Source organism: Sturnus vulgaris, chromosome 15 (assembly GCF_052056855.1).
Source record: "Sturnus vulgaris isolate bStuVul1 chromosome 15, bStuVul1.hap1, whole genome shotgun sequence".
NCBI classification, from domain to species: domain Eukaryota; kingdom Metazoa; phylum Chordata; class Aves; order Passeriformes; family Sturnidae; genus Sturnus; species Sturnus vulgaris.
The window spans coordinates 2,042,569-2,060,797 of NC_142257.1; the positions used below are offsets into that span (position 1 = coordinate 2,042,569).

The window sequence follows — 18,229 nt, forward strand, 5'->3', positions numbered from 1 at the left end:
CCCCTCTCCTGCCCCTGCCATGGGGTCTGTCCCTGGGGAGGTGCCTCCCTGTGCCCTGGGGGCTTTGGGGAGGTTTTTTGGGTCTGGGCTGACGTGAGACCCAGCGTCTCCGTGTGCTTTTAATCAATCTAACACAGCCACTTTGCCGGTGGAAAGACCCGCAATTTATATCATGTGGCAGCAGCCCTGGATCCAAAATGAACCAGTTTCAAGCTGATTGATGCTGCCTGGGGAGAAGCTGAGGACGGAGAGCAGTAAATCAGTGTGAAGGAGAGCTGTGTCTCAGAGTGGGGGATTTTGAGTGCAATGGCCAGGACCTGTTTCTATTGTTAAATCCTCCTGGTCCAGCTCAGACTGCTCTGAGCACCCACCCTGGGCAGCCAGGGAGTGGATCTGTGCAGCTGGGTGGGGACTGGGACACAGAAATAACAGCTGGGCTTGTCCTGCAGGGGAAGGTGATGAAGCTGAAGGAGTTTCCCCACACTCCTGATTCCCCTCTCCTTTCCCATCCCTTCCAGGGGGTGACATCAGGTTCTCACAGGGCTACCAGGCTCTAAATCACTGCCCCTGTGCTTTTGGTGAGGGATTTCTGGCAGTTTGGGGTCTGTGAGCCTCTGCAGGGGGCCTGGGCACAGGGGAACAATTTAACCTCAGGTTTTGCTCCATCCAACAAGTGATGCTCCTCGTTCCTTACTTCCCATTATCCAGCATGCCCTGAGCCCTGCCTGTCTCCTCCTTCCCATCACTGGGATGCAGCACAGGCTTTTCCTGGGTGTGAGGAAGGCTGGATCCCCCAGCTGGATGAGGGGAGAGCTCAGGATTTGCCTTTCCCCTGGGATCCACAGCTTCCAGTGGGGAGGGAACCTTTTTAGCCAGGAAAAGGCTAAAAGTGGGTGGATGCTGCAGGGCTCTGTGGTGCCATGCTGACTCCAGGGTTTTCCTTCTTCCCATCCCCAGGGTGCTGCCCCACACCCTGCTGTGGTGACTTCCACGTTCTGGTCATTTCTGGGGGTGCAAAGTGAGCAATAACCCACGTCAAAAATGGGTTTTGGTGGCATGGGGACACCCAGCACCTTCCCTGTCACAACTGCACCTCCCCGAGCCTTTCTGCCTTGCTGGGGCCACACTTTGAGGCCTTTGCAGGAGGGGTGAGTCCCTGAGTAGTGAATTATAAATGAGATTTGTGGCTGTCTTCACCTGGCAGCGTGGAAATCAGATCTTGGAGGTGTAATTAAGGGAGGTGAATTGATTGTTTTAATACTGCCTTTGACTGAACGTTTAGGGTTTCACTTGGATGCCATTTTTCACCAAGGTAAATTAGCCAAACCAGGTGTTTTTCAGCACACAAGGTGCTGTTGTGTAATTTGTGGAGAATTCCTTGTGCTCTCCCATTTTCCTCTGATCCTTTACCAACAGCCATGGGCTGGTACTTGGCATTTCTGGAGAGGAAGAAAATGAGTTGTTGTAGCAGATTTTGAGGAATACCTCCCTCAGTGAGGAGTTTGGGTGTTAAAAAAGAACATTTGAGACTCTTCTGGGACTGATCCCCTGCCCCAAAGTGGCAGAAAAAACAGCTTGGAATTCCTGGAGAGTCAGGAATGAGGAGAAGGAGGTGGATGGAGGTGAGATCTTTGTGCTGAAGGCTCAAATTCAGGTTCTTCAACTTTTCTGTGCAACTTCACTCTTGCCCTGGGCACTGCAGAGCATCGTGGTGATGCTGAGGAGCTCAACCTTGCAGCTCCAGATTGATTTGGGAATTTTTTTATTTTTTTTTTGCTGGAAAAATGGAGGAAATGATTTTTAGCAAATGAAATCGTGGTTCTCCCTCCCTGTCTGAGGATTTCTGCCCTTGGAGCCACTGCTGGCAGCAGGCATTGCCCCTGTGCTGCCCCTGGGCTGTGGAAACTGCCAGGGGATCCAAAATCTCGGAGTTCTCACCCCATCTCAGTCAACAGAACTTTGCAATCCCATATTTTTTTGACTGCCCTAAAGAAGTTTCTGTGCTCAGCCACGTAAAGAGCTAAACCAGCTGGGAAGCTCCTCCAAAGGGGAGGAGAGTCAGTGTTTAAATTTGAGCAAGGAAAGCTCAGTTCAGCCTGTATAAAACATTCTCTTGGTTTTTTTTTTTCACTATTAATATTCTTAAGAAAAGCTTTCTCCTTGATGAGTCGCTTAAAACATTAAAAAAAAAAAAAAAGGCCTTTTAATTTCAGCAGTTCACATTGAAACGTTAATTGTAATGAATCCTCACCTGCTGATCTTTCTTCTGGGCAAATCAGCATTTTTCCAGTTCCCCTCCCAGCTACAGGAAATAAAAAAGTCCCCTTGGAAGGTTCCCAGGAGCTCTGAGGTTCCCATTTGGGGGGGATGACAGCTTTGCCCTTTTCTGAACCCAGAACTGTGCTGGGTTTTTAGCAGGCAGTGAATTTGGCCAGAGGCTTCCCAGAATTTCCCTTTTTGTGTCCCTGTGGTGAGGTGACACTTGGAGGGGAACAGAAGGGGAAATAGATGGGAAAATAGATGGGAAAAGATGGGAAATAGAGGGGGAAAGAGGGGAAATAGACGGGAAAAGAGGGGAACAGAAGGGAAATAGATAATGGGAAAGGAGGAGAAGAAAAGGGGAAATCGATGGGAAAAGATGGGAAATAAATGGGAAAAGATGGGAACAGAAGGGGAAATAGAAGATGGGAAAATAGATGGGAAAAGAGGGGAACAGAAGGGAAATAAATGGGAAAATAGATGGGAAAAGAAGGGAAATAGATGGGAAAAGAGGGGAACAGAAGGGGAAATCGATGCTTAGCAAGAATTGTGATGCAAGAAGGTCATGAGGTTGCTGTTGCTGAGTTTAGCCCCACTCAGACCCTGCCTCCTCCTCTGTCCCATCATGTCTGGGCCTGTCACAGGTCTAAACGTGGCTATTAATCCCAGGGAAGGAATGCACACTGCTCATCCTGAGTAGGGGAGGGTTTGGGGAAGGGAGGGTGGAGGAGGAATCAGATCAGGAGCTGCCTGGGGAGCAGCTGGGCACAGGTTGAGGTTTTGGAGCCTCTCTGTGACCCTGAAATGTTTCAGGGGGGTTGGCTCTGGGTGTGAAGCAGCGTGTGAGGTGTGAAACTGGATCTGGGGGGAGCTGTGAGCACAGCCCTGTCCCTGTCCCTGTCCCTGTCCCTGTCCCTCGTGAAATGGGGCAGATTTGTTGCTGTTCCTCCACGCTGTTTTCATTTCCACAACAAAACTAAAATCTTATGCATTCCCAACCTTCCTAGCACTTGGGGAGATGCTGTTTTGAGATATTTTGGGATGCTGGAGAGGGGGATGTGGGTGAGCACGACTCCTCTGTGCAGATTTCCTGACGGCTGTGGCATCTCCAGCGATGACTCTGTGGATTTTGGCACCAGCTCTTCCCAGGGTTGTTCCCAGGGATCCATCCTGTGTGACACAGCCCCAGCTGTGCTGCAGGGATGTTCCCATGGCTGGGATGGGGAAGAGGAAGTGGCTCAGACCAGCAGAACCCCGGGTATTGCTGCTCTGTCCCCACGTTTGTCACTGGGGGTCATTCCCACAGCTGGGTTAGGGGTGCAGGGCTTTGGGGGCTTCGTGCTCTGCTCCTTTCTGGGATCATCCCTGCAGCCACCCCAGTGCCAAACAGAGGCTGCAATTACCAGAAATTATAAATGGGGAATGGATTAGGGAAGAAGTGTAATGAGAAAAGTGACTTTCAGGGCTCGACACCAATGGAATGGCTTCAAACTGACAGGGAGCAGCTTGAGATGGGATTTTGGGAAGGAATTGTTCCCTGGCAGGGTGGGCAGGCCCTGGCACATTTCCCAGAGAAGCTCTGGCTGTCCCTGGATCCCTGGCAGTGCCCAAGGCCAGGCTGGAGCAGCCTGGGGCAGTGGGAGGTGTCCCTGCCATGGCAGGGGTGGCACTGGGTGAGCTTTAAGGTCCCTCCCAACCCAAACCAGGCTGGGATTCTGTGGAATTGAGATTCTGGGAGTGCTCAGGCAGGAAAGATCTCCTGCCCCGGGCAGTGGAAGCTTTGTGGGCTCAGTTGTACCCTGCCCAAACCTGGAGATGTGAAGCTGCCACGTCCTCAGAGCCCCCCCAGCTCCCTGGCTTTGTCCCCTGTGCTTTATGGGGGTGACCCAGAGCTGGTGCTGGCTCAGTCCTGGGGTGCCCGTGGTGTGTCCTCAGCAGCTGTTCACAGGCACCAGTGTGTGCCTGATGCTTCCTGTGATTTCACAGGAAACTTCTCTGCTGACGAGTTGTGTGGCCCTTTTTTTTTTTAAAATTTTTTTACCCCCTCCAACTCAGTTTTTTTTTTTTTTTTTTTGGTCGATTGCTGAGCCATGCTTCAAGTTTTCCATGAGGTTTTCACAATCCAGCCTGTGTGATGCCATTTCCTGGTGCTGGGGAGGTCGGGATTGCCTCTCCTGGTGTGTGTGAAATGCACTGGAACTCCTCACACTGCTCAGTTGTGTGAACACCCCTGGACCACAGAATGGGGCTGATGTGGCACCACTGGAGCCCTTCCCCAGGACTGACATCCCCACTTTTGGGATCTCTTTGTTAATCCTTCTGTCTTGTGGGCTGCTGTGGGGTTTTTTTTTCCACCCCCTGTTTGTTCAGCCAGCCCTTGAGGCTGCAGGGAAGGTGCCTCTTGTAGGAGCTCAAAGAGACTAAACATCAGGGGCTGCCAGATGTTCCTTTCCCAGATTGTTGCTGGCAGAGATTTCCCAGAGCAGCTGATTCCAGTGTTTGGATCTGCAGGAACACTTGGAGCAGTCCCTGATTCCCAGCCTGCAGCTGTGTCCCTGCTGTCCCCACGGTGCTCCCACCCTGGCACGGATGGCAGGACCTGGGTCCCTTTCCCACCTCACCTGGGCACCTGTGACACACTGGGGACCCCAGTTTGGACCCTGGGGATCCCAGTTTGGACTCTGGGGACCCCAGTTTGGACACTGGGGATCCCAGTTTGGACTCTGGGGACCCCAGTTTGGACACTGGGGATCCCAGTTTGGATCCTGGTGAGCCCAGTTTGGACTCTGGGGACCCCAGTCTAGACACTGAGGACTCCAGTTTGGACACTTGTAATCCCAGTTTGGACCCTGGGAATCCCAGTTTGGACCCTGGGGACCCCAATCTGGACACTAGGGACTCCAATTTGGACCCTGGTGAGCCCAGTCTGGACACTGGGGACTCCAGTTTGGACCCTGGGGACCCCAGTCTGGACACTAGGGACTCCAATTTGGACCCTGGGGATCCCAGTTTGGACACTGAGGATCCCAGTTTGGACTCTGGTGAGCCCATTCTGGATCCTGGTGACCCCAGTTTGGACCCTGGTGAGCCCAGTTTGGACCCTGGTGACCCCAGTTTGGATCCTGGTGAGCCCAGTTTGGACCCTGGTGACCCCAGTTTGGATCAGCCCTGCTCCCCTGGCTGCTGGGCAGTGGGGTCAGGGGGAGCAGTGCAGGGAATGTCCCCTGTGGGGTGCAGGACACACAGGCTGTGCTTGTGGCATTCCCTGCTCCCCAGGGACGGGCTGTGGGGAGCTGGGGGGTGTGGGATGAGAGCAGCCCCATCTCTGCTCCCTGGCAGCTGCTTTTGTGCTGTCTGTGCCTTCCCCCAGCCTTCCCCTGCTGCTGCTCTCACAAAGAGTCTCTTGTGATTCTGCCAGACTGGGAAGCCTCTTGTTGAACTCTTTTTTTTTTTTTTTTTTTTTTTTTCTCCCCTTTTCCCTTCGAGTGGTGTCAAAAGCTGGCAATCCCAGAATCCCAGGATGGGTCAGGCTGGAAGGGAGCACAGAGGGTCACTGGTGTCACCTCCCTGCTCCATCCCAGGGCACAGCAGCTCTGGGATATCCCCAGGGAGGAGATTCCATCCCCTCTGTGGGATCTGCTCAGGGCTGGGCACTCAGCAGGGAAGAATTTCTTCCCTGTGTTCAGGTGGAACTTTCTGAGCATCAGTTCCTGCCCATTCCTCTTGTCTCATGCAACAAATCCTCTTGAAAAGGGGAAAAAAACCCTTCCAGTGCATTGTGGAAACCAGAGCAGGAGCAAAGCATGGCTCACCTTTGTTACCTGCTGGCACTTGTGGGGTTTTTTTGGCAGTGATTTCTCCAAGCTTTTTCCAGCTGGGAAGTGACACGTCCTGCTTGCAGGCTGTGACACCCGGGGCCCTCTCCAGGTCCCTGGGGTCACCCTGTCTCTGCATGGTGACATGTAAAACCCTCTGGCACTGCTCCTTCAGCTCCTTTTTGGGCAAAGCCCTCTGCTCACCGGGAATCCTGCCGGGCAGGGACATTCCCCTCTCCCTAGGATCCCCTGCAGCACTCTTAATTGCTCTAATTAGGATTTTATCTTGGGAGTTTCCCGTTGCTGAAGCAGCTCTCTGCCAGTGTGAGGGCTGTTGGTACAAAGCTGCTTTTCAAGGGCTGCCCATCCCTGGGGGGTGTTATCTTGGTTTATTTTGGTTTCTTTTTTTTTCCCTGTATTTTCCTGTTAATGGGCAGCTCAGGATGGGGACAGGGAGTTCTCACACTGTGCCTCACTCCAGACTCACTGCCCAGACATTCCTGGCTAAGGAAAACAGCTCGCTGATAAGATTAGTTGGTGGTGGAGATAAATGTAGATAAATGTAGATAAATGTGGATAAATGTGGATAAATGTGCCCTGTGCTGGTGTGGGAAGCCTGGCCTGGATACCCCACTTGGGTTTCTGTGCCCCACTCCTGGCTCCAGGGTGTGGGAAGCTGTGATCCCTCTCCCTGCTGCAAAGGGCTCAGTAAAAATTGGGATACAACAGCTTCCCACGTCATTAAAGACCCCAAAATCCTTCAAAAAGCATCCACTCCAACCTTTTTCTTTTTCCTTCTCTGTCACAGATACTTGAGAATAATCTTGGAAAGGGAGAAACAATAGATTAATTGTCGCTGGGGTGGTTTGTTGTTTTTTGGTTTTTTTCCTGCATTTTTCTCCCTGAGCTGGCTGAGTGCAAGACTTGGCCCCTCTGTGCTCTCCCATGTTTTGTGTCTGTCTGCAGCTCTCCTGCCCATCTCCCTGGCCCCTTTTGGGAATGTGATGTGAGCAGTTTGGAGCTTGGATTGCAGCCAGGAGGGTTTGTGAGAGTCTCCCCCCCCTCCAATGCCAACCTCCTCCCTGCCACAGCTCCTGTGCCTGCCTGCCTGCCTGCCTGGGAAAAGGCTGCTCTGCCAAAAAATCTGGCACTGGAAGCTGCACATCATCTTCTGCTGCCTGTCCCTGTGTCCCTCCCGTGGGGTTTGTAGTTTTTTTCCTTTTCCCATCCCTTTTCCAGAGCTGGGGCTGCTTTCTTTGGCTTTAAGAGCAGAGTGACAACCTGTGCTGCATCCCCATCCTGCAGAATCAGGACACAGGGAACCTCCAAACCTGGAGCCCTGCCAGCTTTTCCTTGTGTCTGGTGCCATCCCTTGGGTCTGGAGCTGATCTTTTCCACTCTCATTCGTGTTTTTTTATGTGTGTGGTGCTCTGGAGGAGCCCTCAGCCCCAGGCTGGGTTTCTGTGGATCTGCTCTCCCAAACTGGCTCCCGTGGATAAGCTGAGAGGAAAGTCAGATTTGTCTCCACAAACAAGCTGTCCCCAGGTCTGGGGACATTTTCTCCCTTACCAACTCCTCCCAGTAGTTTGGAGAAGCAGCTGTGAACACCCTGGTTCTGAGTTGTTTTCACTCTGAGAGCTCTTTCTGGTTTTCCTGTTGTCTTTGGGACTCTTGGGGGAGTTTTTAATTTCTTCTCATTTAGGAGAAAATACCTCCTTCTGTCTGTCCCCTCTGCACCAAACCTCAATAATTTATCCCAGTGTCTAAAGATCTAAGGAAAAAAAAGTGCAAATACTGCATGGCAGGGCTGCAGAGGGCTGAATTGACTTTCCAGGTGCCCAGGACACTCCAGAGCTTCCATAAATGCTGAATTTTTTTTTCCATAAATGCTGAATTATTTATAGAGCAGAGACAGTCAGACCCATTTCAGTACCCTGGGGACCAGGGAGCTGCAGAAATCCTGGGAGACCCTTCAGATCCATTCCCTAGGGAAAGCAAGGGAGGGTTTGCATCTCCCTCCTTTCCAAAGGAGGGAATGGTTGGAAATCTCTGGGCATGTTCTGTCTCCTCTCCTGCTCCGTCCCCTCTTGGGCACAGTGGCTTTGTGCTCTGCCTTCCCTCACCTCTCTTGCATTTTCCTTTTCTAGATGCAGATGCTGGACAAGTTCCCCATGGAAGGAGGCCAGAAGGATCCCAAGCAAAGGATCATCCCCTTTCTGCCAGGTAGGAGAGGGGGCTCCACAAAAATCCACGCAGGTTTTGGCACTGTTTTTTTCCCAGTCTGTGTGGGAGCACACACATAATTTAACTTTTATCTGCTGAACTATCTGAGCTACAGCGAGTTCTTGGCCTGCAGCACGTCCTTTAAAACCTCTGGATTTGTTAGCAGTGTTCCCAGGGAGGGTTAAACCCCTCCAGAATTCTGCACTGGAAGACCAAGAACCCCACAGGCACGGCACAGGGTGGGTGTGAGACTCCCCAAAATTGCTTTCCCTGCCCTGGGCAGCTCCAGGGGACATCCAGAGAGAAGGAAAGAACAATGGGATTCCAGCTGAGGGACAGATTCCCGTGGTGTTTGGGAGTGGCTGCTCAAAACCAGGATTTCTGTGCCCTGGCATGCCCAGCACCAGTGGTTTCATGCCCAAAGAACTGATGAGATAATCCGTGGCACTTTGTGCTGGGGGGGATTGCTGGTGGCTGCTGCTGTGGGGGGATAAAAAAAGAACCCTGATATGCCTTGGGAAAACAAGCAGCCTGCAGGGAATCTGTTTGACCACAGAGTTGTCTTTGCCCCCACCCCTGAGTAGCTAATGAGGATATTTAGGAATGTCACGGCACCATAATCATTTCCAGTGGCTGTCAGGTCTGCTTAGTGCAGCCCTTTGTGCTGTGCTCTGCCTCCTGGCTCTTCTAGAAACATAAAGGCCTTTATGGGCTTTGCTTTTTTTCTGAGTGCTGTGAAGGAAAAAAAAAAAAAAAGAAAAAAATCATTTCCACCCCTTTCTGAGCAAGAGAATCTGGTCTGGGTTTGTGATTCTGGCATTGTAACATCAGCAAAAGCAAAGCTCACCTGATTTAGAGCAGAAAAGCCCTTGCTGTACAAGTGCTCCTGCCAGCAGGGAGAGATGGAAGCCAAACTGGCAAAGGGCATCACTTGGAAAAATTGGAGTTGTGCTTTGGCTGTGCTGCACTTGCAGAAAATTCCCACCAAAACGCTGCTGTTTTGGGAAGGGAAGCCTGGTGGGAGCTGTGCTGCTCACACTCACCAATATTTGTTTCTCCTTGGTGTTGGAATAGTTTCCCTTTGCTCAGAAACGTGTCACTGGGATTTCCACTGCGGGAAAAAAAAGGGGGTGGAAATTGCTGGGAAATAAAAGCTGGGAAAGCTGCAGGAGCCCTGTGCTTCGGGGAAATTGTGTTCTTGGAGTTGGGATCGTGGTGCTTTTGCCCTCCTGGAGCAGCCAGGAGCTGCTGCCTTTCCCTGGAGCCCTTCAGTGAGCCAGACCCTCCCCAGTGACAGGGAGGGCAAGCTCTGCTTCTGAAAGACAATTTCACCTGGCTCTTTTAATATTTGCTGGCTGTGCTGGAGGCTGATTCCTTCCTGGAGCAGTTCTTGGCTTTCCCAGTTTGGGGTGACAGCAAGTTTTGGTACAGCTGAAGCCCAGCTTTGTCTCTCAGCCCAGGGGCCACCCAGGTGAGCTCAGCCAGGTAGCCTGGGATTGTTTTCCTGCAAAAATGTGCTTCTGTCTCCCTAGAATTGCTGGGGTTTTGATTGTGTCCAGCTTCTGGGAATACTGGAGTTTGTTCCCAATCCCATTCTGAGCATCTGAATTTCATTACAGCAGGGGAGATTTGGCTGCAGTGTTTTCCTGCAAGTGCTCTGCTTTCTGGGAACCCCTCGCAGAGCAGCATCAGGAGTTGTGGCCAGTTCCCAAAAATGCAACTTTGGCTTCCTTAGCGAACCCTGGAGTGTCCCAAGCTCAGGGTCACCACCACGACCTGGGAAGGTGTCCTGGGTCAGTCTGTGAGCTCTGTCTGTCAGCTCTGTCTGTCAGGCTGCTTCCCTGGAATGGGAAAGAATTCCAGGATTACCCCACATGACAACAGCCAGCCCACAGGAACTCTGCTTGCTTCGTGCTGCCTCGTTTTGTGAGCTGTGGCCTTGAGGATTTGACTTTTTATGGGAAATTTCTGCAGACTCTGGCCTCTTGAAGCAGCTCTTTGATACGATCAGAAGGGACTTTTTTAAGTGCAAATCCTTCAGCCCACTCAGCTCTTGTGGAGCCAGAGCTGGGTCCTCCAAAGCAGAGCCCTTGAGTTTTGGGGCCAGGAATTGTCCCTTCCAGAGCCTGCTGGGGTTTGGATTTTCCTGGCAGTGCTCCTGCCCCGTGCCTGGAAATCTCTGCTGCCACACAAGGGGAGTTTGAAATGCTCTTGGAGCTCTCTGAGCTGGCCTGGAGCCCTTGGCAGGGTTTTTTTGGGTTTTTTTTTTTTTTTTTTTTGGTGGTGCTGTGGCAGCAGCCAGCCCGTGGCCCTGGCACAGCTGGAGAGGAGCAGAGCCCTGCTGGTGCCCAGCTGGAATTTCCACCCTCCCTGGCTGGGATGTGACAGCGTGGAGACCCCAGCAAAGATGGAGCTGAGAAAACAAAAGAGCTCAGCTGGGCCTGCTGGGGAGGGCTGTGCCAGATCCTTCAGGAAACAGCTTTTTTCGCTTTTTTAGCTTTTTTTTTTTTTTTTTTTTAGCTTTTTTTTTTCTTAAGGAACGTGGAGCTTTCCAAACTCTGCAGCCCCAGCAGATCCTGGCCAGTTTTGCTGCCTCGTTGGAAACGTGAGCCTCAGCAAGGAGGGGTTGCCTGAGGCTGAGCTCACTTTGGCTGTAAAATTGCTTTTTAGGAAGATTTAGCTGTGGACAGGAGTGAATTCCCAAGAAGGGAGTAGGAGAAAAGGGGTCTTGGGGAGGTCATTTTTAAAACCAGAATTAATTAATCTTTTTTAGGCCTCCTTTCTGCTCCCTTCCCAGCCCATCAACCTGCTGGGTGTGGGCATCAGTGCCACCCAAAAACTTGGGTTTTTTCTCCCAGAACAACTGTGAGGGTGCTTTAGCACCCCACAAAACCTCTGTGAAGGCAGTGGGGGAAAACTCACACATTTTCCAGCTGTGGTACCTGACTTGGCTCAGTCCTGATGCATCTTCCTGTGAGCTGGAGATGGGACAAGGCTCCTCATTGTAATTTTCTGCTCTGTTGAGATGGGATCTCTGCTCTGGCAGGTTGGGAGGGCAGTCCCAGGCTGGCTGAACCCCTGCACAGAGCAATGCTGAGTGCAGGACTCCTGCAAACACCATCTCCCATTCCTGATCCCCCATCCCAGGAATAGCTGGCTGCTCCAGGGGCTGGGATTAATTATGTGTACATTCAGGGCTGCCTTTTTTTTTTTTTTTTTTTTTTTTTTCTCTCTCTCTGAAGAGAGTTTGGAACCCGTGCCAGGGAAAATCTGGATGTGATTTGAAAGGTGCAGAGAAGTGAATTCTTTCCGAGGCTGTGGGGTGGGGGCAGTCCTGCAGGGTGAAGCAGGAGGCTCAGCTGCTTTTCCACTCCTGGAATCCCTGCCTTGCTGCACAGCTGGGATGCCCAGGGGGATGTTTGAGCTTCTCAACTCACTTCAGATCCAGCTTTTGGCTCCACAATTTTGCTGCTTGAGGTCCCTCTGCTTTTTTTTTTTTTTTTTTTTTTTTTTTTTTTTTTTTTTTTTTTTTTTTTTTGTTGTTGTTGTTGTTGTTGTTGTTGTTTTTTTTTTCCCCCCAGCTCCTTGCTCCCACTATAACTCCAGCTCTGCCTGGAGAATTCCCACAGGAGGGAACAATTTGCAGAGCCCTGTTTCCCTGTTTTTGTTTGTTTGGAGGGATTTACACCTCCTGTGGCCTGCCTGCTCTGTCTCACACTGCTGGACACCCAAATTCCTTATCAGCCTTTTCCCCAACATTTCCTGACACTTTTCAATCCCAGTAAAGGCAGTGAAAGCCAAGCTGCCCCTTTTTTTTTTTTCCCAGCCCCTCTTTGGGAGCTGCTCCATCAATTTTTGCTCTGGGTCAATCAAACCAACCTTGATTAAGCACAGAGGAGTTTGGTTCTTCCACTCCTGGGAGAACAGATCCTTTCTGGCACCAGAGGAATTTTCATGGCCAGACAGAATACCTTCAGCAGAGCTTCTCTTTTTTTTTTTTTTTTTTTTTTTTTTTTTTTTTGTAGGGATTAACAGGTTTTTAAAGTCCAAAAAAAGCAAGCAGCACAGCCTGGAGTGTGGGTGCTTGCACAGCCAGGGCAGCCATTGTGTGTTAGTGCCTTATCTCAGTCGTCTTTTTCCAAAATCAACTTGTTGGACACATTCCTGGGTGATAAATGCTCAGTCCTCCCTTAGCTTTGTTTGTGTAAAGGACAGTGTATTTTACCACATTTCCTGCTCCAGGGAGTTCCTGGTGCCAGCAGGGATGGAGCCTGATTGCTCATGCATAACATTATCGATGTAAATAAGAAAAACCTAATTATTTCTGAGTCCTGGGATTGTGACAAAAGAGAGAAGCTGGGCAAGTGGAGCCTGCAGCAGCACTGACCTTTGCAGCTGATGGGAAACATGGAAAAGCTCTTTTATCAGCAGAGCTGCCTCCCTTCACGGGCCTGGTCCTTGCTGGGAGGGGCAAAAATGAGTTTGGAATCCTGGAGCCATGGAATGGTTTGGGTTGGAAGGGACCTTAAAGGTCACCTCATCCCAGCCCTGCCATGGTTAAACCCTCCCCTATCCCAGGCTGCTCCTTGGACATTTCCAGCATCCTCACCAGTTCTGGAAGCAGCCAAAAAATCCTCAGGGAGAGAGTGCTGGGAATGAGGTGCTGGGAACCATCCCCTTGCACGTTATTCCTGTGCTCTCTGCCCCCCTCCTGCTCCTCAGTTTCCCTTGTGTTTTGTTGTCTTTGGCCACGGGAAAGGCTCTGCTGTTCCCAGATTTAGGTCTGGGCCAAGGAAAACCTGCCCAGGGAAATGCTGCATCTCCCTGACCCTGCTGGCTGCCCACCTTTCCCTTCCAGGAGAAAAGTGGTTTCCTGCTCCCTCCTGCCTGTCAAGTCAAGGGTTTCTATTGCTGGATTTGGCAGCACTGAAGGGGCTGCAATTATGTTAATTAGGCATTTTGATTAAAGTCAGCTTTTTGTTAGAAAATAAACTTCCTTGTTGAAAAATACCAGATTTAGAGCAAATGGAGAGAGGAGCTGGATTTCCTGCTGGTTCATATGCTCCGTGCCTGGGCTAATTTAAGATCACTTGTGATGAATTTATTCCCCCAAACCTTATTCTTTTTATTATTACTCACTAGCATATGTTTGTTAAACATTTCAATATTCCCACACCCAGAGCTTATTATTTCAGCCATTTGTAACCTACCCACCCATCAGTGATTTCATTTTGGCAGACCTGGAACCAAAGCAGCCACTCTTCACCACTGCCAGCAGAACTGGTGTGATCCATTCATCTTTTTAGCAATCATCATTCAGGCAGAATCCTCGGCAGCAAACACACTGGGATTGCTGATGCAAAGGGGAAAACTTGATCATTCTCTTGTCAGATGGAAAATAATTGCTCAGGGCTGCAGCCTGGGTGCTTTTCCCAGTCTTTCCAGACAAATTCTCTGTTCCCAGGCTATTCACCCTCAAAACAGAAAAATATTGAATAGAGGGGGGGTTTTGTTTTTACTCCATCACACAGGCTGCCAGATTTGGCTCTTGGTTGGCAAGCTTTGAGAAGGATTGCACTGCACAGCAGAGCATTTCCCCCATCAGTGTCCCAGCCCTGCTGCCAAGAGCCCAGAAATGAGGAGCAATCCTGGCCTGACCCCATCCCTGTCACTGCAGGGCAAGGATGGGGCTGGCTCTGAGTGGATTCGCTGTGTGCTCCTCTTTCAAAGCATTAACTGAGCTTTGGAGGGAGAGATCTGGCTCCTCCAGAAGGTTCTTGCTCTTTGCAAGCTGAGCTTGGCTCGGCTTTAGTTCCTCTCTGCTTCAAAAATGCATTGGCAGCTTGCACGAGTCACCCGTGATGCAGCTCCTGGCCAAGTCAGGGAGAAGCACAGGGGGTGACCCAGCCCTGGAATTGAAATTGGGATAAATCACCCAGCCCTGGATTTCAAATTCTGATCAATGACTCAGCCCTGAATTTAAAATTGGGATAAATCACCCAGCCCTGGATTTAAAATTCTGATCAATGACTCAGCCCTGGATTTAAAATTGTCATAATCCTGTGTCCTTATTATTGACATAATTATTGACATAATGCTGTGTCCTGTTCTAGCATCCAGCCCCTGGTTTCAGTAATTCCAGGGCTCCTGAGAGGACCCACAGCAGGGACAAAGCCATGGGGTGACTCTCCAAGTGCTTTTTCCCTGCTCTCTGTGGTTTGCAGGATGGACTGAGGGGAGTTTGGTTCTGGGTTACCCCATGGTGACCCCTTTGATAAAGGAAGGGGTCGTTGCTCTCCTTGGGTTCAAGGATGGGATTGGAAACCCAAGCAGGCACAAAAAAAAACTTTCCTGTGGTGTTGGAGATGCCAGGAGGAACTCGAGGGAACTTCATCACCAACCAACCCCCCAAACCACAATTTTCCAGGTGATTGTGTTGCAGAGCAGTGCCAGCTCCTGGAGCTTTGGGAAGTGGTCAGAAATCCTGCCACGTCCCAGCCCTTTTGATCACGTATCTGTTTCACTGCCTGCTAATGGCTTTTGTCTCGTTAAACCAGAGAAGCTGTGCTCTGAGAGAGCAGCTTGAAGCATTTAGGACTCATTAGGCTTCAAAGGAAAGAGGCCTGTACCATAAGCCAGAGGGGAGGAAACAGAGTGGCCAGAGGATCCCATTAATGGAGAATAAAAATAAACCCCAGACAGGAAGGAAAATTCTATAGGTCTGACTCAGAGCTGCAGGCCCGACACTGTGGCTTCCAGGAGCTGCACAGGGAAAAACCCTCTGGGCTTGGCTGCTGCCCACACCAACCCTGCACACCCTGGGCAATGGCACAGGGGATGTCCTGCCAGCGTTTGCAGGGATTTTGTTCAGCCTAGAGCAGCAAACGGAGAGGTGCCAGGCTTTGATGGGGGCTGCTCCTCACCATTGTCACACTGGTACAGAGCAGGGGATGCTCCTCACCATTGTCACACTGGTACAGAGCAGGGGATGTTCCTCACCATTGTCACACTGGTGAGGGACCAGGGGATGTTCCTCACCATTGTCACACTGGTACAGAGCAGGGGATGTTCCTCACCATTGTCACACTGGTGAGGGACCAGGGGATGCTCCTCGTCATTGTCACACTGGTACAGAGCAGGGGATGCTCCTCACCATTGTCACACTGGTACAGGAGCAGGGGATGCTCCTCGTCATTGTCACACTGGTACAGGAGCAGGGGATGCTCCTCACCATTGTCACACTGGTGACAGAGCAGGGGATGCTCCTCATCATTGTCACACTGGTGAGGGACCAGGGGATGCTCCTCGTCATTGTCACACTGGTACAGGAGCAGGGGATGCTCCTCACCATTGTCACACTGGTGACAGAGCAGGGGATGCTCCTCATCATTGTCACACTGGTACAGAGCAGGGGATGCTCCTCACCATTGTCACACTGGTGACAGACTGGGGGGATGCTCCTCACCATTGTCACACTGGTGACAGACTGGGGGGATGCTCCTCACCATTGTCACACTGTGACAGAGCAGGGGCTGCTCCTCACCATTGTCACACTGTGACAGAGCAGGGGATGCTCCTCACCATTGTCACACTGTGACAGAGCAGGGGATGCTCCTCACCATTGTCACACTGTGACAGACCAGGGGATGCTCCTCACCATTGTCACACTGGTACAGAGCAGGGGATGCTCCTCACCATTGTCACACTGGTGAGGGACCAGGGGATGCTCCTCACCATTGTCACACTGGTGACAGAGCAGGGGATGCTCCTCATCATTGTCACACTGGTGACAGACCGGGGGGATGCATTTTGCTGGGAACTGTTTCCTCTCCTCTCTCCCGGAATGTCCTTGGGACATTTGGTCCTTGCCACCATTACCTGTGCCCGATTCTGACAGGTATTTCATGTGTGTGAGGAAAATGGGAATTTTTGGGGGTGTGGTGCTTTTGGGATAAGGTGCTGGCAGGGTGATTCCCAGCTGTGTTGTGCTGACGTGGCTCTGTGTCCCCTCCTGTGTTCCAGGGAAGATCCTGTTCCGCCGGAGCCACATCCGCGACGTCGCCGTCAAGCGCCTGATCCCCATTGATGAGTACTGCAAGGTAAGGGGGGCTCCCCGCCCCCTCCACGGCCAATCCCAGCCTCATCCAGCTCCATCCTGCTGGGCTGACAGCATCTCGTGGTGTGCCCTGCTGACAGCATGGCCAGCCCCACTGTCAGTCCCTTTTTTGGGTTCAAACCCACCTTGGTTTAGGTTTTCTCTCCTCCTGGTTCATGCTGGGGGCTTGCAGGAGAGAAAGGTGCCCAGCCCCACTCCAGTTTGCACCTTGCTGCTGTTTTTTTCCTTTTTTTTTTTCCCTTCCTCCTGTCCTTTTCTCCAGCTGCAAAGCAGAACCAGCTCTGGGAGGGCTGGAAAGGACCTGTGTCCATCAAGGTCCAAGGCTGTGTCCATCACCACAGGTTTGGAGTGAAATGGTCACACGCAGGACTTGGTTTGAAGGACTCAGCTCCTCAAACCTCAAACAGAACCTTTCCTTTCCCATCTCTTGGGAAAACACCTCCTGTTTTCTGTAGCAGACAGCACTTGGGGCTGTAGGATGGTGGGGTGCTTCCAAACAAACTCCAGTTACTGGTTACAAAAACAGGGCAAGGTGACTTGAACCTCAGAAAATTACTGGAGCAGAGAGAAGGCTGAGACAGTTTGCTCCATACTCTTGAAGGATGTAAAACTGAGCTGAAGGGAAATTATGATTTTAGGGCAGACTTTTTTTTTTTTTTTTTTGGCAGGAGAAACAAAATACTGAAAAATTATTTTCACACAAATCAAGTGTGTCACGTCTGGTCATGTCAAAGACGTGCATTAACACTTGTAGCAGCCATGGCAGGACTGGCACCTCCAAAATCCAGTCTGAATGTTGTTGGAAATATATCCACAGATGGGAGAAGATGGGGCAATGGTGAAATATCCATCCCTTAGTGAGGGAGGTGTGGCAGGGGTTTGGGGCTCAGCCAGGCCCGTGGCAGCGATGCCGTGGCTGGAATAACAACTCCAGGGATGGAGATGGATTAGGAAATGCATCTTGGCAGCTCTGCAGAGGGGGCAGAGTGATGGAGATGTGGTACAGGGTGTGCTCTGAGGGAAGCTGGTGCTGCTTGGCCCCTTGTCTCCCGAGCCACTGAGCTGTGTCAGCCACACACACAGACGCGCCCGTAAATTCAATTTTGGGGAGGAAAACGTCTCTCAGTGATAAAATGCTGCAGCTGCCTCTTCCAGAGAGATGCCATTAGTGGCATAAAATATAATGAACCCATTTGACTTAACAACTGGAACGTAATGGCTGATGTTATATGACCCACTTAGGGAGCTGTGCTCTCCTCCTCCTCCTCCTCCTCCCGTTAATGCATCACCCAGGAATTCTGAGCTCTCCCTGCCTGGCCTTGAGCTGCTGCTGCTGCTTACCCGGAAAGCAGCTGAGCTCAGGTGGGTGTGGGACTGGCCAGGGGCTGCAGAGATGTAAAATCAGCAAGGAATTAGCAGGAGAGAGCCGTGTGAGGAAGTTTCTGCTTTATTGCCATCTCCTCTGAGGGATGTTGGGCGTCTTTGTTCTCTGCAAAGGGGATGGGTGAGATTTGGGGTGGAAGCAGGGAAGAGGAGCGAGGAGGGATCCACTGCTTTCACAGGGCACTGTGCCAGCTCCTGTGGCACTGAAAAACCTGGAAATTCAAAATAAAGTGCAGGAAAAGCAGCGAAGGAATCAGAGCAACTGGTAAAAACAATGAGTAGTTAAATGAGAATTCAGCCATGGGATTGGCAAGGAGAGGGAGCAGAGGCTGAAATGTCTTCCCAGTTCATTCTCTTTGTGTTCCACATCTGTCAGTCTTTCTTGTGGTGTGGGATCTGCCCTCCTCCTGCCTAAGGGATTTTTGGGATTTTT

General features: G+C 51.1%; 1 protein-coding gene across 4 annotated transcripts in view; it reads left to right on the forward strand.

The window, feature by feature from the left end:
* Window positions 1-18,229, forward strand: part of SH3PXD2B (SH3 and PX domains 2B) — a 68,240-nt gene that overhangs the window by 18,489 nt on the left and 31,522 nt on the right. For all 4 annotated transcript variants that reach the window (XM_088173506.1, XM_088173505.1, XM_014891197.2 and 1 more), the window contains exons 3-4: window positions 8,222-8,297; window positions 16,320-16,396. In XM_088173506.1, coding sequence (XP_088029632.1) covers window positions 8,222-8,297; window positions 16,320-16,396 — 153 coding nt within the window. The remainder of the gene's footprint in view (window positions 1-8,221; window positions 8,298-16,319; window positions 16,397-18,229) is intronic.